Here is a 26,838-nt window from a genome sequence, read left to right on the forward strand (position 1 = left end):
CGACAGTGATATCAAAGTTATGTGTTCAAATTTGGTTCAATCAATGCCAAACTGCATCAAGCAGCTAATAGCAGCCAAAGGAGGACATATTTCATATTAGTGTAAGTGTACGTTATGTACATCTCCAAGAAAGAGTAAAAAATGGAAAAAATATATATTTTTTCTCTTTGTCCGCATTAATTTGCACAGTACTGTACATCCCCATTAAAGCAATTTAATTAACTTTCCACAGCCCTTCTTATCTTTCAGGAAGGCTATGATATCATTAAATTTTCGTAACTCCCAGTCATATATTTGTGAAAAAAATGCATTGAATTTCATAAGCAGTATCCTTAAAATGAATGTGAATATATTAATGTTTGTTGTGTTTCCTAGGTCTATGCTGCCACTCCATTGATACACCGAGCAGTGACGAGTTACACAATAGAGAATTTGAAACCAAGTACACAATATGAAGTAGGAATATTCTTCATTCCGTTCCCAAGCCAGACAACAGAATTACTCTCAGAGCATGCTATCCATGTAACAACTTCAGCAGAGATTGGTAAGTGAAAATTTGGTTAAAGGTGTAATATACATTCTTAGGATATGAGAGAGAGAGAGAGCATAGTATCTAACTGCCATATAGAAGGATTTGGTTCGATTTTCTGAGATTTTTTTCTCATACTATCTTTCCATAAAGTGGCTCTATTTCTCACCCAGCCTGTATTTAGTGGTACCTGAGGGAGATTAGTAAAATGATTGGAGCATGGTGCTGCTTACACCATATCCGAGATCAAGAATGTGTGGGTCTTACTTTCACAACCCCTATGTGCTATCATGGCATGGTGCAAAGCACTTTTAAATTTCGGTTTTAGTGATGGGCCTGTGATGCATCACCAGAGTGTGGTGGTGGGGCAAACCCCACCCTACTTGTCTTGAGCCAATGCTGACACTAGCAACAACCAAGAAAATCTTGAAAAATAAATGCCCTTTCAATTTAAATATGTATATTTTGTATGGTATAATAAATGTGAATACCCCACAGAAAATATTTGCATTCCCTCCACTACCACTCCATTAATTTTTCTGTCACTGTCACTGGGGTTGACAGAACAATCTGTACTTGTGCTGCATCATTCATCAATTGATTGAAGTGAAAATTCTAGGTGCATCAGCACTTAGAGGCTCTTTGCAAGCATCATTTTGTATGGAGCCAAGCCCCTTACCATAGCTAATATCAACATGTGTCCCCGAGCACTAAAATCTCTTTCCTCAGGTTAATGGTCAGGCTGTAAAGGGATACTCAACACAAATAAGGGTTTTTCTTGTATGTACGCATTGCTTGCATTCTAGAATTATTTTCCTGTAGTTTACGGTTATTACAAGCATAAGAAAACAGTTTTTCGTTGTGACGTTTCAGGAGAACACACGCTCCCTTCATCAGACAATTATTTTCATTTTGACTAAAGATACAGTTACAACAATGGTTAGCAATTTTTTATACAAAAAGAATCCGTTATATAATTGATGTTGTCAATGTTACATTGTTGTAATAGAGAAGGGTTTTAAAAAGATTGACGGGAAACATAGAGTTGAATGTCTGGGAAGCTTCGTTCATTGCAGAAGAACACTGGAATAAATTAAATAATAAAAATGGTAACATAGATCCAGTATGGAGTTTTCTTTTTCACAAATGGAGTAAGCCACCATCTTTAAAATTTAATGTAACAGAAAACATCAAGAGACTTTGTGAAAACAATGATGACTTTATTCATAATTTTAAATAAAAAATAATGTGATCAAAATTCTTTTATCTGAAATAAAAATAAAACAGACTGCTTCTTTTCACAGTTAAGTTGCTATATTACAACAATGTAACATTGACAACATCCATTATATAACAGATTATTTTTATTTAAAAAATTGCTAACCATTGTTATAACTGTATCTTTAGTCAAAATGAAAATAAATGTCTGATGAAGGGAGTGTGTGCTCTCCTGAAACGTCACAACGAAAAACTGTTTTCTTATGCTTGTAATAACCGTAAACTACAGGAAAATAACAAATAAGGGTGAAACACAAGACAGCACACAGCCATATAGATGATTATACTGGTCGTAGGTTCAGATGCCAGATCCTCAGCCCTCCAACATTGTCGTTACGGAGGTGTACTACGTGGAAGTGAGGTTGACTTTTAGACACCTTCTCAAAAGGACACCCCTTACACCTTGGTAGAGCGAACACTAACAAAAAAACCTTCATCCAAAAGCCCTTATGCATCTTCCATTGTCGTTATGGAGGTGTACTACGTGGAAGTGAGGTTGACTTTTAGACACCTTCTCAAAAGAACATCCCTTACACCTTGGTATAGAGTGAACACTAACAAAAAAAACTTCATCCAAAAGCCCTTGTGCATCTTCCATTGTCGTTATGGAGGTGTACTATGTGGAAGTGAGGTTGACTTTTAGACACCTTCTCAAAAGGACACCCCTTACACCTTGGTAGAGCGAACACTAACAAAAAAACCTTCAGTCAAAAGCCCTTGTGCATCTTCCCCTCCATTCGTTCAACTTGGGCAAGAAGGAAACTTGCTCCACTCTACCCCCTCCCCTCACCTACATGCACAAGTATGATGCACAGGCCACGCAGTTCTGCGCAGGTTATTTTGCCTGCGGTTCCACTATACTGTATCAATATTGACTAATCCATGGATTCTCAAAATGTGCTCCACGGAGTCCTGGGTCTCTGCGACACTTTCGGTTAAAAAATCTCTTGTCACACCTTCATAACATGGGTACCTGGGGGAAACCCTGGGGGGCAAAGGCGGTTAGGGGGCGTGATGCTGATCACATCACCCCCACTCACGACCGGATCAAGAAAGTGTGGGGCGTTACCCCCACACCCCCTATACGCCTTCATGGCGTGGTGCTATGCACAGGGGAACACTTTACCTTTTTACCACACCTTCATACTTGCAAAGTCGCCGCAATGACTAGTTTCCAGCAAGAAATAAAGTGTTCTAATGCACTTGTTTCTTTGCCTTACAAAGTTCTATCACATCCGGATCTATCGAGGAGAGTTGCTATCTCCTGTCTGGTTCTGAGTCCATTCTGTTGCGATATTTTCTTTGATATCATATTATGAAACACTGAAAGTTTACGTATGGTGTTAGCTAAAACCAATACTTCTCAGAAACTCAATTCCAGAATTCTCATTGGCTGTAAAATACAATTTTACTCTAATGGGTATGGAAAATATGTTGGGGCTCTGCAACCTTGACTTTGGGTGAAAAAGGCTCCAAGGTTTGAAAAGTTTGAGAACCATTGGACTAGTGGATACATTACTTACATGAAATTTAGAAAATTTCGCACTTCCGCATTGCACAATTTAATGGTCAAATCCTATTAATTTAAAAGATCCACTGTGCAATGCGGAAGTGTGAAATTTTCTAAATTTCACGTAAGTAATTTTAAACTGCATTTACCGCAACCATCATGAATAGTGGATACATATCAGTGAAATCAGCTTAATGATTAAATCATCAACAAATTTTAACAATCTAGTATTATATAGCATATTATTGAGTGTAATTTTGTTTCAGTTATGCGATTTTGTAACAATTTTTATGATTATAAAGTCATAATTCATTTATGCAAGTTTCCTATAATACTTTAAATTTGTAGATTTGCAGTGTTTTTTTACAAAATAAAAACCCATTGCAATTATCCGGTTTCCATTAATTGAGGTGAACAGGTGGAGTTTTTGCCATTTAATAACAGGTTGGTTCAATATTCTGAATCTGAATCAGTAAATTTTACAGACAGCAGTTGTCTGGATGTAATCATATTTTTTGTTTTTCTATTGACACAGTATTTTACTTCTATCTCACAGATCCGTATGGATTTGAAATCGCAATGGACATAAATAGCATCAAATCAACATCTGTGGAACTTACATGGACAGGCGTGCCATACCCTGAAGACAAATATGTCAACATATTCCGTGCCATTTACCAAAGTGACTCAGGCAGAGAGGATTTCAACAGCTTTAAACTTGCTAAAAGAGATTCTACCGCAAAGACAATGATTAGTGATCTGAAGCCAGGAACAAGGTATGGTATAGTGTGTTCAATATTGATTTAACTAATTACTCTTGTCAATAATGGTGCAGTCCTTTTTCCTTTTGTTATTATTTCTTTTATGCTGAACAGATTCTCTCGGACCATCGACCAGGTGAGTTGTGGGAATGATTCCAAGCTTTCGAGAGCTAACGTCACTCTCATCTTTAGGGTAGAAGTGCAGTTCTGAGCATCAACCCGGTGCAAATGCAAATGCGGGAAAGCATACATTGGGCAAACGGGTAGGACAATAGAACAGTGCTGTAAAGAACGTCAAAGCTCCATCAAGTATTTCCATCCTGAAAAGTCGAGACTATCAGAACATTCAATCAACGAGGGATGTAGACCAGACTTCAGCAACACAGAAATCATAGCCAGAACTTCAAACTACTGGGACCGTATTATCAAGGAAGCAATAGCCATTTATGAAGAAAAATACAATGTTAATCGCGACACGGGGTTCGAACTGGATGCAGCCTGGTTAGCATTAGTTAACCAGAAACTCGCACGTAGAGCAGACACACCACTCAATTGGTCCGGCATCTTCACCGGGATCATCCCCTCCACGAACGTATATACACCTGGTTGACGCTCAGAACTGCACTTCTACCCTGAAGATGAGAGTGATGTTAGCTCTTGAAAGCTTGGTATCATTTCCACGACTCACCTGGTCAATAACCGGAAAGAATCTGTTCATCATTCGTCGCCACGAAAGCTTCAAGCTTACTTCATTTATGCTCTTTCACAGACAAAACTTCTCAAAATTGGAGGCTCGGTGGTCTAGTAGGGCATCTGACTGCCACATGGGGGACCCAGGTTTGATTCCTAGGATGGGTGTTCTAAGGTCGGAATTTTCTGGCCTTGTCCCCACATAATGCAGCTCAGGGGCTCACCAAGCTTCAAATCAATGGTTACCTGGGGGCAACCCTGAGGATTAAAGGTGACCAGAGCATGGTGTTGATCACATCATCTCCAAAATTGCCAGGATCGAGAATGTGTGGGGCCTGAAGGTACCTTCATGGCACGGTGCTATATGCACAGGGAACTTTATGTTTATTTCCTACAAACAGTAAAAATATACGATTATGAAATAAATATAAGATCAAAAATAAAAAAAATAGAAATGAAAAACAAAAGAAATACAAAAAAACAATAATAAACAACTCGACAGTTAGACAAACCAGTACTAAAACCATTACTATACAACTGCTAAATTGAAGTACAGGATCCTTTATAATAATAATAAAATCTTCATTAATATCGGTATTTGAATTTAATCGCAAATTTTCCAACCAATACTTTCTGTATTCAGAGTGTCTTGTACCAGGTGTGCCGGTTAATAATTCTTAATTTCGTCGCTGGATGGCGCTGGAAGCAAGGGTTGGTGCACAGTCACAACTGTTACATCAGTGTGTTGCCAGGACAGTACCTGTCAAAATGACGTGGATGTGCAACCAAGTGCGAGTGATCGTGGTATTGGGTTTGTGTGGGAAACATGTTGACCTTCAAACCAAATAAGGAGCATGTGCGGCACGTTCTGCTTTACTTGTTCAATCAAAAGAAAAACGTGAGTGAAAGCCATCATATCCTTGTGAAAACATACGGTGACAATGTCCTAACACAAGACGCATGTGTGCGTTGGTTTTGACAATTCAAAAGTGGTGATTTGGACTTGAAAGACAAAAATCGCCCAGGCCAGCTGAAAAAATTCAAAGACTCCGAATTGCAAGCACTGTTGGATGAAGACAATACGCAAACGTAACAACAACTGGCACAGAAGTTAAATGTTGGTCGCCAAACCATATCTGATCGTCTTCATGCCACGGGAAAGATCCAAAAGGCAGGAAAATGGATCCCACATCATCTGAACGACAGACAAATGGAAAAGCGAAAAAGGGTGTGTGAAGTGTTGCTTTCTCGGCATGAAAGAAAGTCTTTCTTGCATCGGATAGTGACTGGGGATGAAAATGGATCTACTTCGAGAACCCAAAATGGAGAAAGTCTTGGGTTGCCCCAGGACAACCTTCAACATTGACCTCAAAACCGAATCGCTTCGGAAGGAAGACAATGCTGTGCATTTGGTGGAATCAGAAGGGTGTGGTGTACCATGAGCTTCTGAAACCAGGTGAAACAGTGAATGCCGTTCGTTACCGTCAACAACTCATCAATTTTAACCATGCATTGATCAAAAAGCACTCAGATTGGGTGACAAGACACGGAAAAGTGATTTTGCAGCACGACAACGCCTCATCACATACAGCGAAAGGCGTCAGACACACCATTTCTGCACTTGGCTGGGAATTCTTGCCCCACCTGCCATACTCAACAGACTTACCCCCTTCGGACTACCACTTGTTTTCATTGATGTCTTACTCACTTTCCCAGCAACACTTCAACAATTGTGAAGATGTCGAACAATGGCTTGCTGACTGGATATTCTCAAAATGTGAATGATTTTTCTGGAAGGGCATCCAAAATTTGATGGACAGATGGGCACAATGTATAGCTAGCGATGGCGCATAGTTTGAATAAAGCATTTGTTACCTTTCTCTTCAGATACACTTGTTTTCTTTTGGATCAATTGAGAATTATTAACAGGCACACCTGGTACAGTCCCCAAAAATTCAATGCATGACTTTCATAGAATGTAAATATCCTAGGAATTATACAAAATATTCATTATTTTTGCAACAGCATTGTGAGGAGAAATTGATTTTGTGGTGAAAATGATTGTCTCATGTGAAATTATGAATCTTTTAAAGGAATCTTTTATACATTTTTTTTAAAGAAAGACGCTGTTAGATTGATATTAGATAGTTCGAATGGGAAACTTAATATATTAAAATCTATGAATTGTTACAATTGTAGAGTATCGACATCAGTATTTGTGCGGTAAGAGTATCAGTACTGGTTTCAAAGTAGTATCGACTCAACCCTAGATGGGATTTATTGATTGGTACTCTATCAATATCAGGTGATATGTGAATATCATTATATGAGAGACATTACTGATAGATTTACAATTCTTCAAACAAAAACTAGGAAATTATTACAGTGGAATGCTTACATATTAATGCTAATCAATATTTTGAAGAACTTTTAACTTTTACAATTTTCAAGCATTGGTATCGGTATCGAATCAGTAATAGTACTATTAATATTGGTATTGTTTCCAAGTGGTATCAACTCAGCCCTAGTTAATATATTGTGCATAATGATATAATTTTTCTGTGGTAAAATGCTTCTAATCACCAATATTTCATTGTCACACAAAGGAAAATTACATTCTGTTCTCTTCAATAATTATATATCTTCTAGGTACCGAATATGGATAGAGGCATATTTGACAAGTGGCAAAATTAAAAAGAGCAACGTGAAGGATTTTATTACAAAAGCTGGCCAAGCACCCCCGGTGGGCTCATCAGAACAAGGTACGTAATTATCATCTCTGTCGGTTTTATTGTTTATCATGTCAAGGGAATGCAGTGATATATATATATATATATATATATATATTGGCAATAATTTGACATTGTTGGACTGAGATGAATTTTGCTGCTAGTAACTTAGTATTTATATTGCATAATGACATTAATTAGAATTAAGCTAATAAATAAGGTGTGTAAGTTCCCTTATTTAAAACTAAGTAAAATTTTGACATGCCATATACAATTGCACCTGCACTTATACATCATATAATGCATACCTAACCTACCCCCATCCCCCCTTGCACACACAATGAACTACCGAAGACTTATTACTTATCTTTACTCCACAGTACATATACTAATCTAATCAATGTATTATTTTATCATTGTATAATCTTGATTGTATTATCATGATCATTGTGTTTTTTTCCTCTCTTTTTTATTCATTTATTGTATCTCTGACAAGGGTTGGTTGTAAGAATGGCTCATGAGGGCGAAACATGCCTGCTCAAATAAAGACCATTCTATTCTATTCTATAAAGAAGGATTCTCCCGAAGTTTTGTGTTTCACAACATACTAGTTTCCGAAGTAAAATTTGCAAGAAAACATAAATACCCCTTGAAGATAGGCATTTCCTTCTGACAATGGGTCCAGATAGTAAGAAAGACATGTACAGTAAACATTAATATGGGAGCAGCCTAGATCAGAAGATCCTTTTTCTAAGGCAAAAGCCCATAAGAACTTTGATCTAAATTTGCCTTTGGATATACTATCAGTGACTTCTTGTCTCTCGCTACTGTGGCATTCCACAAAAGTGGTCATACTCCATGTAAATAACAAAATGAATTAATCTGAATATTATTATTGTTTATAATTTTATTAAGGTGTTTGTGAATGCATATAATTTGCATATTTCACCAATATTTTTTTTTTAGCATCTATAGCCTATTAGTCACAGACAAATGAGGTCAAACTTTATTACATTTTCGTAATGCTTTTCATGCATTCAGCCCAAGGTTAAACAAAACTGAAAATAAATCATGAATCCAACTAAGATAAAGCTATTTGAAATGTGACCTTAAAACATTGAATTTATTAATTTATATAAGATTGAATTAGAAAAGTAATTAATTCTTGTGCCTGAGTGGCCTTTCTAAAGAAGGTTCAACTGGTAACATCATGAATAACCATGCAATACATTCTCGTATATAGCTGACTCTTCTATTGCTGCAGATTTTAAAATTTGGCTAGCAACAACAGTGAAAAAAAAATGATGTCATGTTTATTATTCTGATTTAATGATACACATGATACAGAAAATATACAAACATTGAAAATCCCATACTGTATGTTACTTTTTTGTAAAGAAGAGAATGGAAATTTCCAAGAGTGCCAACTGGGCACTCTGTATTTTTCTACCCCTGAATCAAGTTATGTCATCATGCTCAAGTTGATTTTTTTATTTGTTAGCAGAACACCGCAAAGTACTTCATAATTCTATGAAACCAGTTTATTATGAATATTTTAATCCAATCGCATGTCTAGAACCTTACTTTTTACATGTGAATATCGCACACTTAACATTGGAGTTCCCCTATTAGTAAATTTTATACCTGTACTATCAGCAGTGGTGTCGCGTGCGGTTCACATATGGGTGTTCACAATAAAATTTTTATACTGAATGGAGATTTACTCCTCTCCCTTGTAACTTCATCTTCAATTGAAAAAGTAAGAATAACAGTTCAACTTATTTTCAACGATTTCCCCCCAAAATCACACTATATTTGAAGTAACACAAGATTTTTTATTCAATTAACACACTTTCAATTACGTAATTTACAATTAGTAATGGCTGGTGCAAACTAATTAGTACTCGTATAACATGCAATCTCAGGTATGTACAACTCAGGACTACCATACTTTGCAATCTACTTTCTATTACACAGACCATATGTTAACCTAAGACATTCATTCAGCATTGAAAGCACGTGCATCATTAGCTGGACAGAGGGGAGGATGCGTCCAGTCCAGAATAAAGTGTATTTTGTGTATTAAGATATATGGGTATTATACAGAATGTCCCCCCGCTCACAGTAACTTGGTTGCAATGCTTATCATTGAAGTGTCAGTCAATGTGACATTGCTCATATTCCTTCTTCCCTCGTGTTTTATAATGTTCCTTGTAGCATTATTTTGCCAATGGTTCAGAGAGATTGATTTTCGACCATTTAAAACACTTCCCTCGTGTTTCGTATTTTTCCTCGTAGCATCATTTTGCCAATGGTTTAGAGAGATTGATTTTCGACCATTTAAAACAAGGGTTCCCAAACATCTTTGCTTCACGGTGCCCTTAGTGTTTCAAAATGTTTCCACGGTGCCCAGAATGTAGCCCTCTCTAACACTTGCAATGCTCAGTTAGTTGTAAGATTGCATGCCTTAAGTTAAAAATTAAACACGTATTTCAAATTCCGAAACATTTCATGTGTAAAAATGTACTAAAAATGCACATATTTGAAACATTCATAGCATTGACTAACAATTCAGTGAAAATATTGGAACATTTTGCAGCACCCCTGTAAGTCAACCAGCTACCCTGTAAGTCAATCATGGTGCCCCAGGGTGCTGCCACACACACTTTGGGAACCACTAATTTAAAGCGTATAGTAACATCTGTTCATCGTCGTCATTAACATGTTTACCCGTCGCCACCTTGTAATCGAGGGATCCCGGGTTCGATACCCGGTGGAGGCACATAGTGATTCGGATCCCACTTGAAACTGTAGGTCCAGTCCCGATTAGTCTTACTGTGCATAAAGTGGACTTAAAACACCAAATCAATCAATCAAACATATTTACCATCCTTGATCTTATGCATTGCACAAAACGAATCATTCCAGAAGCAGTTTTTTGGAAGCGAGTCGCTTGTGTATGTGCAAATGATAGCAAATGCCCAGGATGTGTCCTTTGCCCATCAATGCATTCGAGTGAATTGATCAATTACAAGAACTGTCCGATGAAAAAAGAATAACAATTCTCTTTTAGATATATTTATATATTTTTTTAAATGTATCTATTGCAAACAAGACTACTTGCTGATTTGCCCAAATAAAAAGAAAGTGCATGTTTAGTGTGTGTTCTTTAGCCACTTATTTGGGCAAATCAGTAAGTAGTCTTGTTTGTAATAGATACATTTGCACATGAACGCACTCCTGAAGGATGACCGGCTGAAGCCTATAATTGAGCTCTAGATATTACACAGAAAATAAAATTCTCACTGTGGGTCAAGTAATTGAACGCTACACACTGACACACAATGCACTTAATAACGATATCAAGAGAAATAATTCTAATTAAATTTTACATTATACAACTATGTAGTGCAGACCATCTCGAGTCCCCCTAGACATGCCTTGTATATGCTGCGCTCTGGTGCCGAATACAAGAAGTATTGCCGCTTGCATCAGGGCTCACACCACGATGTGTTCGCACAGTGCAGTGAACATTTTCGAGGTATAGTGGCCAACAGCCCCTTAGCTTCCAGTTTGATGCAACACGCACTGCAATTGTGTTCAACGCAATCAGTGGAAGTGAACATTATCCGGCGATGTGCCTGACTATCAATATCATACCATCTAGGGTATCGGTGCATAATATGTACTTACAACAATAACACAATCCTTTTTTTTTTTGGTAATATATTTCTGTTTCTATTTCAGGAAAACTTGAAGCCCAGCCAAATGCAACGCCAGAAAATGGTGACTACTATGGTGCTTTGGTGGCTGTTGCTATTATAGCCGCCTTGGCCATTGTTGCAATCTTGATTCTCCTAATGATAATTGTTCGGAAACAAGGACAAGCAAAGGCTGCGATTTCTCAGAGAAAATCAGAGTCTGCCTATGACAACCCAACATACAAGGTAGAAATACAGCAAGAGACTATGGGTAGGGTTGATTGGTATATTAATACCTTCTTCTTGTAAATATTAATAACTTTATATTATAAATAGTAGATTGCTTTGTTATTTTCTAATTTTTTTATTACTAATAGCAACTCAAATGCTTGCAGCTTGTGAATATATGCTATTTTATTTTTACTAAATAACCAGAGTAATGATTTAACAATGTACAGAGCTTTGTTTCCTGTTCTTGTTACTAATGCATTAATGGAACTGCTGTGCTGCATGGAAGCATATTTTGAATAACTAATCGCTTGTAAAAATACGAAGAATTAAGATCTTCAAGATTATTTAATCATTTCTGAACTGTTTAACTTGATAGCATTTTTTCTTATAGGTATAATTTACTCTTGAGTATGCAGAGTAGGTGAGTGGTGTCTTTTATGTCAAATCTGGAATTATGGAACTGTACTAATACGCAATATACTGAGAAATGTTTGGAGTAATTTGTAAATAGCACATTACAAGTTACTGAGTAACTAAATCCTATCCCTAGGAGGTAACCCTAGGCATGCCTCTCCTCCCTTAACACACATTGAGAGATATAGATAGATATGGAAATAATGGAAGAGCTTCGACTAGTCTGGTTGATTAAATTTTTTATTTTATTTTACGTCTCTTTTCTGTTGAATTGAAATGATGAGGACTAATTGTGGTAAGATTAGGTGGATGAAGGGACAATCACAAACATATATGGACAACACGAAACAAACAACCACTGAGAATTATCCTGACTGTGGTTCCATAGCCTTGTTAGCCTGGTAAGAAAAGCCTGAGATGTAATGTGTGGAAGAGAGGTTGACATTTCGGTAGCGTCATTGAAAGCCACCACATATTCACTAATAGTAAAATGGTTAATATTGTTTAAGTTTCCAATAGCACGTTACTTTCTAAATATCTCAATATATCTCAATATATATATATATATATATATATATATATATATATATATATATATATATATCTTGTGTGCACTAGTTACATAAAAAATTACAATCATTTGCATTACAATACATTTAGAATTTTGTTTTCAAATTCTTCAAATTAGCTGTCAAAATATATCTGTGCGTGTTAATATTTTGAAAATTTATATGATTTACAGTTCATTTTTGAAAAAAATAAATTCTGAAACTGTTGTTACTGTATTGGAAGAATATAAGATCCATATTTCCAGATCCATTATATTTTTGGTCTAGCTCTAAACTAAAAATGATATTTTCAATGATTTCAGATAATATGCTGATTCAGTTAAATGTTGATGCGATTATACAATTACCGCAAGATGTTTACTAATCCAAAGGCAGGGATTTGGAACCAATAAACTCTCCCCTTATATAGGCCTGTGGCCATAGGGATTTTAATCCTATAGCACGGCAATTATAAAGTATGCTCCGTAACTACAGTTCTAAAGTAGTAAGGGTTTCTAGTTCTAAACCGAATATTTATATCCCTGGAGCCCTGTGCCCTTTTCATTGACACTGGTAGTGGTGTTTCTAAACCATTTCATTTAGTTGGATATAGGAAAATCTTCTAACTTACTTTTCTGATGCATTTTGCTGCAGTGGGAACTAATAGTTACTAATAAAACATGATATTGTCGAAATTTAATATTGTTTGTAAAAGTGCCAATATGGTGCAGGACTTTGTGAATTCTTACTCTGTCACTTGTCACCTCAGAGGCTGAGTACATCGACACCAAAGTTCCTAGGTTCAAATCCTGGAGTGGACATGGGAGTTCTTTTTGAGTGTCCCTTTATCAATTTCATCATATCATCACTCATCCTTATTGTTATAATTAGTGAAAAGTGGCAGAAAAATTATAACAAAAAAATACAGGTACAAACATGGACTTCCAAAGGAATTTTTCCAGAGAGGAGGAGGAGGGCGAGGAAGAGGGCAAACGAGACATGCTCAGCGGAAGTGAAGTCATCGCAATACAAGTTCCACCCTTCCTACTCACTAATATCCTTGTATAATAATGCTTGCATGAGCATTCACTGAATTTAACTTTGTTTTCACACTACTGTGTCATCAGAGTCTCTGATTGTTATCTTCTTAATGCCACTGCTTCATGTGCCCATTACTTCTTTTCATGTGCCCATTACTTTTTCATGTGCCCATTACTTCTTTTCATGTGCCCATTACTTTTTGTGTGCACATTACTTTTTGTGTGCTCATTAGTTCTTTTCGTGTGCTCATTGCTTCTTTTCATGTGCTCATTGCTTCTTTTCGTGTGCCCATTGCTTCTTTTCGTGTGCCCATTGCTTCTTCTCGTGTGCCCAATACTTCTTTTCATGTGCCCATTACTTCTTTTCGTGTACCCATAACTACTTTTCATGTGCCAATTACTTCTTTTCATGTGCTCATTACTTATTTTTGCTTTTAAACAATGTCAAAGCAGAATCATGTTATATGTGTGTCTGGCCAACAACATAGCTTCCAGTGTGATCACATACCATGGAAATATGTAAGGCATGTATGGACAAAGAATACCTCGACTGGAAGAATCAAACCATACTTCACACACAAACTACTGAGGGTAAACATATTGGAACTTACAAATGACAAGTAACCAGTGGCGTCGCGTGAGGTTCACATATGGGTGTTCACGATAAAATTTTTATACGGATTGGAGATTTACTACTCTCCCTTGTAACTTCATCTTCAATATTGAACAAGTAAGAATAACAGTTCAACATATTTTCAACAATTTCCCCCCAAAATCATGCTATATCTGAAGCAATACAATACTTCATTATTCAATTAACACCCTTTTAATTACGTTATTTACAATTAGTGCAATCTCAGGTATGTACTACAACACAAGACTACCATACTTCGCAATCTACTTTGTATTACACGGACCATATGTTAACCAACCACAGTCATTCAGCCAAACCGCTTGTCAATAGATATCTTCCTCTCGACATCGACACTAACTGCCTTTTACCCGTTGCGGCCAAAGAGCATAGGGTTTTTTGTTACCCCGAAAAACTAACGGTACTTGATCTTTCCAAAACAAACGTGCTCCCTTGCAGTTCTTCCAAAGCAGCAGTGTTGCCAACAATTGAAACGCAGAAGTTTCTAAATCTTCAACATGCGCTAATTAAAAATCGCTGAATCAAATTTTCTGGTGAAAAATACAAAATGTATTTTTAAAAAATGCTTTGGGGAACAACTTACACCAGGTTTATTGAATGTATGTGTGTTTATATGCACATTAAAAATGCATTTAATTTCAATTGTGATAATTTAAATGCATATATTATTTCAACTTTCTAACTTCAAAAAAGAAAATATATGTGTAGCAAAAATACAGCTCTAGTTTTCTGAAAGTTATATTTTGTTCTTTACAATAAGCATATTCTAATAACGTAGAGAATAGTAAAAATGATTTACTAATATCAATTGATAACTTTTTCGGTAACAACTATTTAGGCCATACGACCCCATACTATTCTGGGTATAGTAACCAGAAAAATGCATGTTGAATTGATGTAAATGTAGTCGGCACTTTCCTTTGCAATTTAAGTTGGTGAGAGTTAGTTCCTTGGCATGAAAAACGTCGATTACTAAAACAAGTTGCACAGTCTGAATTGCCCTTAGACGCACATGTGCAAATCATATAAACTTTGAAAGATATTGTGTAACTCCTGCAGACTAGTTTCTAAAGAAAAGTCGCTCGTCACTATTCCGTGAATTTTAGCGCCCACTGGAATTTAAAATCTGCCAGGTTTAGTGACTTCTCACTAAAGTTTGCAACTATGTAGCACCGATCTTTTCGAGTCCTCCTAGACGTGCCTTGTACGTATATGCTGCACCCTGGTGCCGAATGTAAGAAGTATTGCTGCTTGGATCAGGGTTCGCACAGCGCAGTGAACATTTTCGGGGTATAGTGGCCAACAGCCCCTTAGCTGCCAGTTCACAACACACAACACAGCCATTGTGTTCATCGCAACCGTGGAACACAGTGGGAGTCAGTGTTACCAACTATCTAAAAAAGTTATCAGACGTGAAAGACGTCGTATCAGACTAAATTGTGTGTGTATACTCGAACATCAAAAAAGTATTATTTCGAAGAAATATATGTGTGTGTGCATTTAATATGTACGTAATTTAGAACATACACATGAGTGTTCACGTGCTCTTGCGAACATTATCAGGCGACGTTCCTGCAAGTAACACAGGTTAATCCAGTCTGTAAAAATGGATTCACTGCACAGAGGCGACACTACCCACACTACTGTGAAGATGGGTCAGTAATGTTGGGTGACCAACTTTCATGTATTTTCCGGGATTTCCCATATTACAGCTATTTTTTTTATCCTCCCGGCTCCCATATTGACATTCTATTTCTTCAATATTTTTCATTAACAACCAAGATCGCACAATTTCAACTCACTCCAAGTTCGGCGAGCCATACAAAACTTCAAGTCAACTACAAGATATTGCACGTTTAAAATTTGGCAGGCGGAAGGAACATCATATCTTGCAGTAGTTGATTGGTTCTGCAGCTACAGTGGACAAGTACATGCGAGTTATGACTAAGACACATGCAAATTTCTAAATTTTTATTCTCTATTGTGATCTGAATATTATATTAAATGTAAAATAATTATTTTGTTTAATATTATGCTTTCCATAAACATTTCCTGGAGTGATGCCGTTTCGCTAAATATGCACAAAACTTGTCACAGCTAAATCTCCCAGAAATTCAATGTCAAAAGTTGGAAATCTCCCTTGAATTGTGGCTGAAAGTTAGTCACCCTAAGTAACACATAGAGCTTGCCCTGTCAATCCAGTATGAAAGGTTGCATTTATATCTGAAGGTTCCTTTCCAAGTGACACATGTCGCTTGTTGCTTATCACTTTGGTCTGACAGTTCCCGTCATAATACTGATGCTGCCTGATAAGTGGTATACCAATTCTAATTTATTTATATCTTCGCATATGAATCTTGTTAACTAGTTTAACACCGCAAGAATTTAACTGTACTGTCTCAAGCTAACTTGAATAACATTTCCATCATAATCAGTAGAAATAATCAAAATTTTGTACTAGTATTAGCTGTAAATTAATTTTCATTGTTTCAGCGGAACACTTATGTGTCTTAATTCAGAATGTAGGCAAAATATGTACTTATTTATTGCTAAATTTCAAGTTTCTTTGCTCATAATCTCTCATAAAACTGTAGATCTATCACCAATTAGCTTTCAGAACCAGCTTTAGGGCAATGTGATTAGTGCTATCTAAGAATTTCAGTGAAATCATTCCACCTATAATTCTAGTGTTATTTATATTTTGTGGTATTGAAGAGTACTTTCTATATTTTATTTTGTAAATAGGTAAAATATTTCCACATATAAATTTTAAAATAATAGAATTGAAACTATCAATAAATGTGATTTGATGCAGATATATTTTGGATAAGTAATATTAAATGAAAACAGATGTGATACTTTCAAGAATTACACTGTACATAAAATATATAAGTCAAAGTCAGTTCATGTTAAACTATGTAAGGATTGTAGGTAAAACAATGAGGGGGAGGGGGGCCATGAACAAGTAGTTTCCCAGGTGAAGCAAAATTAACGCATAGTTATGCCTAAGTATTGATCGGAAAGGAACCTTGTCATCTGCCTCGGTAGCTGCATGTTGCCTTTATCAGTTGGCAACACTGGCCACTTCCGTGGTTACCAACAGCCAACAGAAATAGTAACATAAGACTTTGCATACTCTTTTTATCTCAGTGATAAATTGTGATTTTACATCATATTTTGCAATCTTACTTCAAATCAAAATCTAATGACACTTTTCATAGCTAATTGTATTCTATAAAATATTTTATGTTAGCAAATGCCAATATATATATATACGTATATATAGGGGAAAAAGTTCATTCTATTGTTCCGGGTTCGATACCCTGTGGGAGCACAAGTTGCTCGGATTCGACTTAAAAGTGTACATAAAGTGGTGGACTTTGTTTAAAAAAAATGTATTATCTTGATTTGCTGCAGAAAATTAGTAACTGACCCTCCTCCCTTCTTATTTAGAGAACTCCTATGCCAGAACACACAAATTATGCATGTTCAAGAGAATTATTAATTATATTTTAAGTTTTAAAATAAATTATGGACAAATTAATGTTGTATTACACTAGAAACTAATTTATGTTAATTTGATGGGATCATGTCTATATTTTGACCAAGTGAAATTTCAAATAATCTAGAATGTGCTGTATTAAACATGTACTATAAATTTAAAAAATCATGTGCATTGGAATGCCCAGAAGTTTCAAAAGGTTTGTGTGTGTGGGGAGAGGGGGGGGGTTAACATTTTTTTTAATAGTAGCAGCTTATGTCATCTTTTCCTGCCTTTGATGTTCTTTTATTTAGAAATACTGGGCTAAAGGGGTAGGGTTATGCACTTATGACCCCACCAACCCACCTTTGGGCACGACACTGATCAAATGACATAATAAACTATATCACATGGATCCACTTGTGAATTTTAAAAATTTACTAAAAGTTATTTTGGATAAAACTGTTTATAGCGTAATATTATTATGAACTTTCATAATAAACCTAAAAAGTGTCCCAACAAGAATGCCAGATTTAATAACTTGATATTTTTTTCATGGAATGGTATACATTACTACATCATTACAAAGGGTACATGTTGCCAGTTAAGCCTGAAAAACATCATCTGTCATATGTGCCCAACGACTTGCTCTGCATCTACTCTATGGATGAAATTACTGATGATTCTTACACAGACTTGCTCCTCGATTTGGAAAAATTCCTCCTTCAGTTCTGGCAGGGTTCAGTGGTTGTTTTCATAAACCTGCAATACACAAAGGAAGAAGTCGCAAGTTGTCAGGTCACACGACCTTGCTGGCCAGTTCTGGTCAAAATGACTTGGCCCGAAAATTTATCATGCAGCAAGGCAATCATCTCGTGGCAGGTAGTGCCATCCTGCTCGAACCACAAGTGTTCAATATCCACCCCATCCAAATAAGGCCACAACCGTATGTAAGAACAGGGCCGTCAACCCAACAACAAGACAATGGCGCTATTCAAATCTTGGCATTCTTGTTGGGACACCCTTTATAATTAGGGTGACCATACATCCCGTTTTGTCCTGGACAGTCCCATTTCAGAGGCTTGTCCCATTCATATTATTAAAAAGCCACTATTTGTTCCATTTTATAAAGGTGTAGGAGTTATCTTAAAAACTAAGTCTAAATTTGAGAGACATTTCACACCAAAAATGATGTATTGTTTTGTGTATACAAAACAATGTGTGTTCCGTTATTTAAAGAGCAGCGAATAAGCATGCAGTTTCTTTAAGAAATTGCAACAATAATTTAAATTACCTGCATCTAGACACACATTCACAAGAAAAATCTAGAGTTGTGTGTCTGATATGTGGGGTAAGGTTTTCGGGAAGTTTCATGAACAGTTGGTGAAGAATAAAACTGTTCTTAAGAAGATTGGTTCTTCTGATAAATACTTCTGGCATTCCGAGATTATAATAATTATACTTTTTGACAACAAGAGATCATATTTCATTTATTGTTTATGATGTATCATTTATGTGATCCATAACAATACATTAATAATAACAATAATTTTATGATTAGGAGGCCTAACCTATTTTTTCAGAAAGAGGGGGGGGGTAAACTGATCTCCTTCGGATGTCCCGTTTTTGGGCCCAAATATTATGGTCACCGTATTTATAAAATATTTTCATACACACACTTTCACACAAATGCAAATGCATAATCTGATACTGTCTCGATGCTATGCATAACTTTTTTAAAATAGATTACGTTATTTATGATGTAAATTTCTCAGGTCATGAATGTAATCCATACCATGTACTTACAGACTTGTGAGAATGATGCAGCAAATGGTTCGGCAAAGAACACACAAGAGAACGAGCAGCCGTAAAAGAGAGAAGACGACACCTCCTAAGAACAAATGCTCACGAAGAGCTTGCTCATACAACCGTAAAAATTCTTCCAGTTTGTCCGACAAGGAAATAAACACATCCGTACAGGAATCATAGACTTAAACTGATGTTGAGCAGGAGCTTCAAAGATTAAACGAACTCGTAAGATAAGAATTGTTCTAGTGTGTGAAAGTATGAGTGAATTTTACGATGTGCCTTATTTAAACAAAAAATAAGAAGGAGGTTATACAACTGCATAAAATGCAGTTCGCAACAAAATTCCTAATTTGTTTTTATAAATTGGATGTGTGCCGAGAATGTGTGGTTATTTTGTAGGAACTTTTTCAGTCAGAATGGCAGTTAATGTATTTTTTTTATAAACATACTACTTGTTTATATGAGTGAATTTTGCATACTTAATACTGAGTACGACTGTCGGAAAATGGCAGAATACGAGACATGACCAAAAAAATCCCAGTGTGTACAGTACAGGCCATTTGCTACATTATATTCTTTTCTATATTTATATTCACTAGTTACAAAGTAACAGGAAAATTTTGCCGAAGTTTTTTTTATAGTTTTTTTTATAAATTAGTGTTGACAAAGTATTTAAAAAATCTATATTTGTTCTATTGTAAATATAACAACAATTAATGTTTTCCCATGAAATGGTCTCTAAGTTTAATAGCATCACAAGTTCATGGAACAAACTGATAGCTATCTGGTCTATCTGAGACTTTTCTTTCTTGAATTTAACGATGTTACTCATATAGTACACGACAGTAATGTTCAAATCCAGAGATTTGTTTAATGCCAGCTGTACGGGTGAAATGCAGACAGTTGAACAAGTTTATTCAATGAAAGCTTGTAAAATATAAACAGGTCATATTTTGTAGCTGTGGCAGATGATGTCTCAATTTCATACAAAAGCGCATTTCTATCATAGCATTTATACAAAATTAATAGTTGATATTATGTGCAGATAGTTTCTATAAAATATGACAAGAGATACAGAGAATACAAACAAGCGAGGCTAAATATTGCAATAAAAGAGGCTATTAAAAGTCAAATAGGATCAAGTATACAGTATTAATGAGCATTATACTGCCTTCCATAATCCAGTGTCTGTTCACTGATTAATATACCAACCAATAAAGAAATCAGTAAAAACATAGCGAGTAAATTTATTATGGGTACTGCAAAAAATGACTTCCAGTCAGTGAACTCTGTTACAATTGTATGCAAGGAATTAATACGTATTATTAGTAAAAAAAAAATAGCATGAAACATGGAAGGTATAAAATATAGCTTTTAAACTCCATATGGGCCAATTTTCTGGGGGAAAATATAAGAATTAGCATTCAAAATATGTATAAAAATTAGATTAGGTGAATAGTGTGGCAAATAAAAATTATATATGAAAAAATTGTAAAGTTCGAAAATGCTTCAAATATATAGAACAGCTGAGGAAGATGTAAAGTAAATACTACAGGTTGAAAGTATACGTAAATAAAACTTAGTAAAAATTTTATGTTAAATAACACATGGGGAAATTTTTAATTATAACTTCATATTAGGGAACAATATTTTCTTACATAACACCTAGTGAAATACCAATTTGATTACCATTGTGACAATTTATCAACATCTGTAAAGAAGAAATTTATTTATTAACATGCCCCATGTAATTTTAAAATTGTTTTACCGCATATCATACCCTTAACTCATTCCTCATGGTAATTGCTTTAAATCATTCCATTTTTTCCCTTTTTAAATTATTGGTTGGCATTGAAAACGACTATTGAGATGTATTTTTGCAGTTAGGGTACTGTTATCAAGAAAGACTTGGTTATCAGATAAGCCAGATTCTTCACTCAGGTTAGAAAGCCACAATGTGTGCCATTTTTTCGTGAGAACTTGTACAATGTGTGACGAATGTTGACTCCTGTAGGAGTTAAACCAATAAAATAATGCTAAAAGCCTATGTGTGTTTTTGTATCGTTATCTAATTGGCAGAATTTGCCTGTCAGTCCTACATCCTGGACTATTCTGTTCTTAATCCATCACATTCTAGATTCAATACTTTTCCCCTCTGTTTCCATGTGTAACAAATTTCCAGTGGTCAGAAGTAGCGAGCTACTTGTAGCGTCGCTACTGTAGCTAGCTACAAAATTTGTAGCTGTAGCTGTAGCGACGCTACATTTTGAAAATTGTAGTTGTAGCGGTAGCGAAGCTACAAAATTCCTGTAGTTGTAGCGAAAATTTCGCTACAGCTACATTTTTTCTCGGCATTTTGAGGTGAATTTTGAATGTGGCAACAGCGTCAGAAAAAATCGACAATAACCCTTAATTTTGCAAGAGGTTCATAAAGACAGTCTATTACATGGAGATACAGATTATCTACATTGTAGATTATAGATATCTGCGTAATTTATTTAATTAGTATCTGAAGAATTCAGATATCCAGATAACTAACTGACATATATGAATATATTCCTGCTAACAGCTATGTTTTTTAGCTGCATCGCTATTTTGCCTCGTTTGCTGCACCACTGGAAAGAAGTGCCTCGTTTGTGTCACACCCGGAACAAATCCTGTGGATATTCATGAAGTAAGAGACACCAAAATGTCATTAATTGCTGTGTAAGACACAACTTGCAGTGCAAAAACGAGCAATGGAATATCCAATGCACTGACAAGGGAATAGTTGGCTATTAAATGGCTCGGTACGTTAACAGCATTGATCATCCTCAGTATATAGGATCTCACCAGCAAGAAATTATTGTTACAAGAATGATAGAGTTTCTGGAATTACAATTATTTTCGCAATAGTATTTGTTCACAAATTTTAAAATTACAATACGTTTAGAACACTCAGGTTTATACGACAGTTTCCTCAATAATGTTATCATATTGCAAGAAGTATGTACGAGTTATTGACTTTCCTGCAGAAACGACAATTTTCTTTAGTTAATATACATAGTTTTCAAATTTATGTATTTCTCTTACTTTTGCGTCACTTTTCTGTAACTTTTGCTAATCATGACATCATCATCATCATCATCCTTCGCTGTTTCCTGCCTCTGGCTGGGTCGGCATAGAAGTCAAGCCTCTCCATTTTTTCCTGGTCTTTCACAACTCCTCTCTTTCCAAGGTGTTCCAATCTTATCTGCTCTTTCCACCGACATCTTGGTCTCCCCCTTGGCCTTATTCCCACTCCTTGTGCATTGTAAGCTCGTATTCTATCTGTATCCATCCTCTTCATGTGTCCGAACCATCTCATCTGTGCCTGTTCTATTCTGTCCTAAAGCTTCACTACACCCACTGTCTGTCGGATCTCCTCATTCCTTATTCTATCCCTTCTAGTCTTCCTCAAAAGACTCCTTAGAAATTTCATCTCCACTGCCTGCATCTTTTCTTTGTCTCTCTATGTTATTGTCCAAGTTTCTGCTCCATACGTAATTATTGGCACATAGTATGTTACATATTACCTTCTTGCATTTCATAGGTACATCCCTATTCCATATTATTCTTCGAACGCTTTGATATAGTCCACCACCATTCATTTGTCCTCTTCTGTTTACCTCCTCATCTATTCTTCCTCAGCAGTGTGGGGAATGGAGGAGCAGGAGGATCTGATCCTCCCAACTTGGCATCTTTCCTAGTTTTTGTTTTGAGTCCATTTTAAGCATAGATAATCTGATCGAGACTGGATCCTAACTACTATGTGCCTCTGCTGGGTATCGAACCTGGGGCCCTTTTGTAGTCAAAGGGCTCCAGGTACTTTTCATTCAAAATGCTGACTTCATATCAGTCTATAAAAAATGAAATATTTATTCTCAAGAAAAATATGTTGATGTGAACATAAATACGTAATCCTACCAAATTTTATTTGTGTATAGTTGCGATAATTAATTTGGGTAACACCCTAATTGCAATATTCATATATCAAATTTGAATTGATATGCCACTTGCATAGGTATGGTATTCTCAAAAACTATTGTAGAAATAAGTAACTGAAGTAACATTGCTATTAAAATTATCGAATGACTGGAATCATGATAATAAATAACAGAATCTATTTACCAGTAGTAGGGGATTTTTTTAATACCATATCGTTGTTTTCATATTTTTTAATGCAGAAGTAGCGCAAAATGTAGCGAAGTAGCGAGTAGCGAACAGGAGTAGCGTAGCGAGCTACTTTTTGGTAAATGTAGCTGTAGCTGTAGCGAAGCTACATTTTGGAAGAGTAGCTGTAGCTGTAGCGAAGCTACTTTTAAAATGTAGCGTTCCGATCACTGCAAATTTCCTTTGTCCTGTCCCTCTTTTTTTCATGTCATCTTAACAGTGTTTGGAAGTAACTTAGTTTCAAGTAACAATTACTTAGGAAGTTTAACTGTAACTAGTTGCTTTTAGAAGTAAGTAGCTGTAACTGTTACAGAGTTACTTGCAACCGAAGTAATGTTATCAACAATTACTTTCATTCTTAATTTGATGAAGAGATTTTTTCAGGATATCAACCAGGTGATTTCCAGATAGGCTTCTGAGCTTCCGAGTGAAGTCACTTCAATCTCTGAAGATGAGAGTGACGTTATAATGCTACAACTCTCGAAAGCTCAGAAATCACCTGTCCGAAGAAAATCTCTTTCATCATTTGCCGCCAGGAAAGCTTCAAGAATTATTTGACACTTAAGCACTTTGGAAAGAAATAGCATGAAGTCAGGCGCACAGATTCGCACACGTTAAGGAAAGCATATGAGAAAGCTTCATACAGTGAGAAATTTGCAATATTTCATGTGTACACGTTCCTCATATGATGATGATAACCATACCTTGAATCACTTCAGTGAAGATCGTACACACAATGCTTACCCAGCAGGATTTCAATGCAGTATCTCATTTGTTGACACAAAATATAGCAGCTGAGCATGATTTCATGCAATGAATTGTGGGGGGAAATTGTTCGATGAATATCATCCATTTGGTAACTCTGTTTCCAATTGTTGTCTGGATACTAAAGTGCAAGGATTTTCATGGAATTGCCAAAAGCAAGGAAGCTAGATTTCTTTGTGTGCTCACTTTCCATCAATTAATTTCTAATTTCAATAATAGTTTATTGTAATAAACATTGATTACACAGGGCCGCATGGGTTCTGTTGTTTTTATAATTTTGGGTGTTTTACATGTATTTGAACTTGCTGATGCTGAAACTGGCATTAGTTTTCTCACATCACGCTAGAATGTTTTACAATTCACGATTTTTATATGTGGGTTGTGGTATGCACGTTTCAGTGCAATTGAAGTGATTGTCACTAGATGTCACTGGTAAGTTTCAATATTATTCAACAAGTAATAAAGACGAATAAGCTTTAATACAGAGAAGTTTTGTTTTATTTAAATTAATTAATGTTTCTTGCCTAAATGCTGAAAATAATACTATGTAAAACATTGATATATATAATTTGAAATTAATTTTATATGTAACTCAAAAGTCCTAATTTTCCATGGTATGTAAGATACGTTGATCTCCTACATTAACATTTGGTTGTTCAGTGATGTACATTACTGTGGTGTGGCCATGGCATCTCGTGGTTGTCTGAATAGCCCAGATGTGTTTTGCTACATCTGCTGTGAATTTGTTCCCCGGATACAGAGACAGGAAATTACAGATTTTGTAAGAAGAGCATATTACGCATACTTTAAAATGAAACTAGGAGATCAAGATAAATCGTGGGCCCCACACAAGGTATGTAGATCATGTGTGGAATCTTTATGAAACTGGAGCACGGGAAAGCGGCCATCTATGCCATTTGCAATACCAATGGTGTGGAGGGAGCCTCAGGATCACAGCAATGATTGTTACTTCTGTTCCTGTGAAATTGTAGGTCGAAATATTATAAACAAGAAAAGGATAGTGTATCCCAATATTCCCTCTGCAATGAGACCTGTGTTGCACGGTCTAGACTTGCCTGTACCGACACCTCCATTAAGTCTTGAGTGTGTAAGTGATCCTGGTTCACTAAGTGATTCAGTGGAAGGAAGTGAAATGGAAGATGACATTTATGACCTCCCTCACGGATCTCGTGACCCTATACCGTTCACTCAAAGCGAACTCAATGATTTAGTTAGAGACCTAAATTTATCTAAAGAATCAGCTGAGCTTCTTGGTTCCAGACTTAACGAAAAGAACTTGCTGGCTTGTGGAACAACATTTTCCTGGTACAGACACCGAGAAAAAGAGTGTATGCCTTATTTCTCGTTGTTGTGATGTGTCCGGTTTGCTGACTAAGTTAAATTTTCCTTGTCTTTCAACTGATTGGAGGCTATTCATTGACTCGAATAAAACAAGTTTAAAATTTGTTTTGTTACATAATGGAAATAAGTTCCCCTCAGTTCCTATTGCTCATTCTGTGTCACTAAAAGAAACCTACAGCACAATGCAACTTGTTCTTAATGAAATTAAATATGAGAACCATGGTTGGTTGGTGTGTGGTGATCTTAAAGTTTTGAGTTACTTGGACTACAATGTTGATATACCTCAAATGCCATGTTACATCTGTGAGTGGGATAGTAGGGCACGAAATTACCACTGGGAAAGAAAAGAATGGCCAATACGGAAAATATTGAACCCTGGTCCTGAGAAAGTTGTACTTCCCCCTCTTCATATCAAATTAGGGCTGATTAAACAATTTGTGAAGGCAGTTAACAAGGAAGGACAATGTTTCCAGTTCATATGCAACAAATTTCCATCCCTGTCGTACGGCAAAGTGAAAGAAGTTGTTTTGTTGGACCAGACATTAGGAAATTAATGAATAATAAATACTTCGAGGAAACAATGACTGTAGCTGAAAGAGATGCTTGGATAGCATTTAAAAGTGTAGTGTTGAACTTCTTGGGGAACCACAAAAGTCCTGATTACAGAGAAGTTGTTGAGAATATGTTACTTAAATTTCAAGAGCTGGGTTGTAACATGAATCTCAAATTACATTTTTTGCATTCACACCTTGATAAGTTTCCACAAAATCTTTGTGAATTAAGTGAGGAACAAGGCGAACGGTTCCATCAGAACATGAGGTAAAAAAAAAAAAAGGTAAAGTGTTCCCCTGTGCATTGCACCACGCCATGAAGGCGTATAGGGGGTGTGGGGGTAACGCCCCACACTTTCTTGATCCGGTCGTGAGTGGGGGTGATGTGATCAGCATCATGCCCCTGACCGCCTTTACCCCCCAGGGTTTCCCCCGGGTACCCATGTTATTCGATGCTGGGTAGGCACCGGGGCCGCTTCCACCGTTAGAAAAGTTCCCGGATTTGAACCGGCCGGGGATCGAACCCGGGACCTTGAGCATGGTAGTCAGACGCGTTACCGACTGAGCCACCGCGGCCTGAGATGAGGGATATGGAG

The 26,838-nt window shown here is 36.3% G+C and overlaps 1 protein-coding gene across 4 annotated transcripts in view; it reads left to right on the top strand.

Moving 5' to 3' along the window:
* Positions 1-19,879, top strand: part of sas (stranded at second transmembrane protein) — a 186,510-nt gene extending 166,631 nt beyond the window's left edge. For 3 of the 4 annotated variants that reach the window (XM_083137676.1, XM_083137680.1, XM_083137679.1), the window contains 5 exons: positions 376-544; positions 3,874-4,093; positions 7,418-7,530; positions 11,245-11,444; positions 19,373-19,879. In XM_083137676.1, the coding sequence (XP_082993802.1) occupies positions 376-544; positions 3,874-4,093; positions 7,418-7,530; positions 11,245-11,444; positions 19,373-19,435 (765 nt within the window). In that variant the 3' untranslated portion in view covers positions 19,436-19,879. Of the gene's footprint in view, positions 1-375; positions 545-3,873; positions 4,094-7,417; positions 7,531-11,244; positions 11,470-19,372 lie in introns of all 4 variants that reach the window. The other variant, XM_083137678.1, reaches the window with a different exon arrangement.
* Positions 19,880-26,838: the final 6,959 nt, after the last annotated feature.

This window comes from Lepisma saccharinum, chromosome 16 (genome assembly GCF_977018435.1).
Source record: "Lepisma saccharinum chromosome 16, izLepSacc3.1, whole genome shotgun sequence".
Lineage (NCBI taxonomy): Eukaryota > Metazoa > Arthropoda > Insecta > Zygentoma > Lepismatidae > Lepisma > Lepisma saccharinum.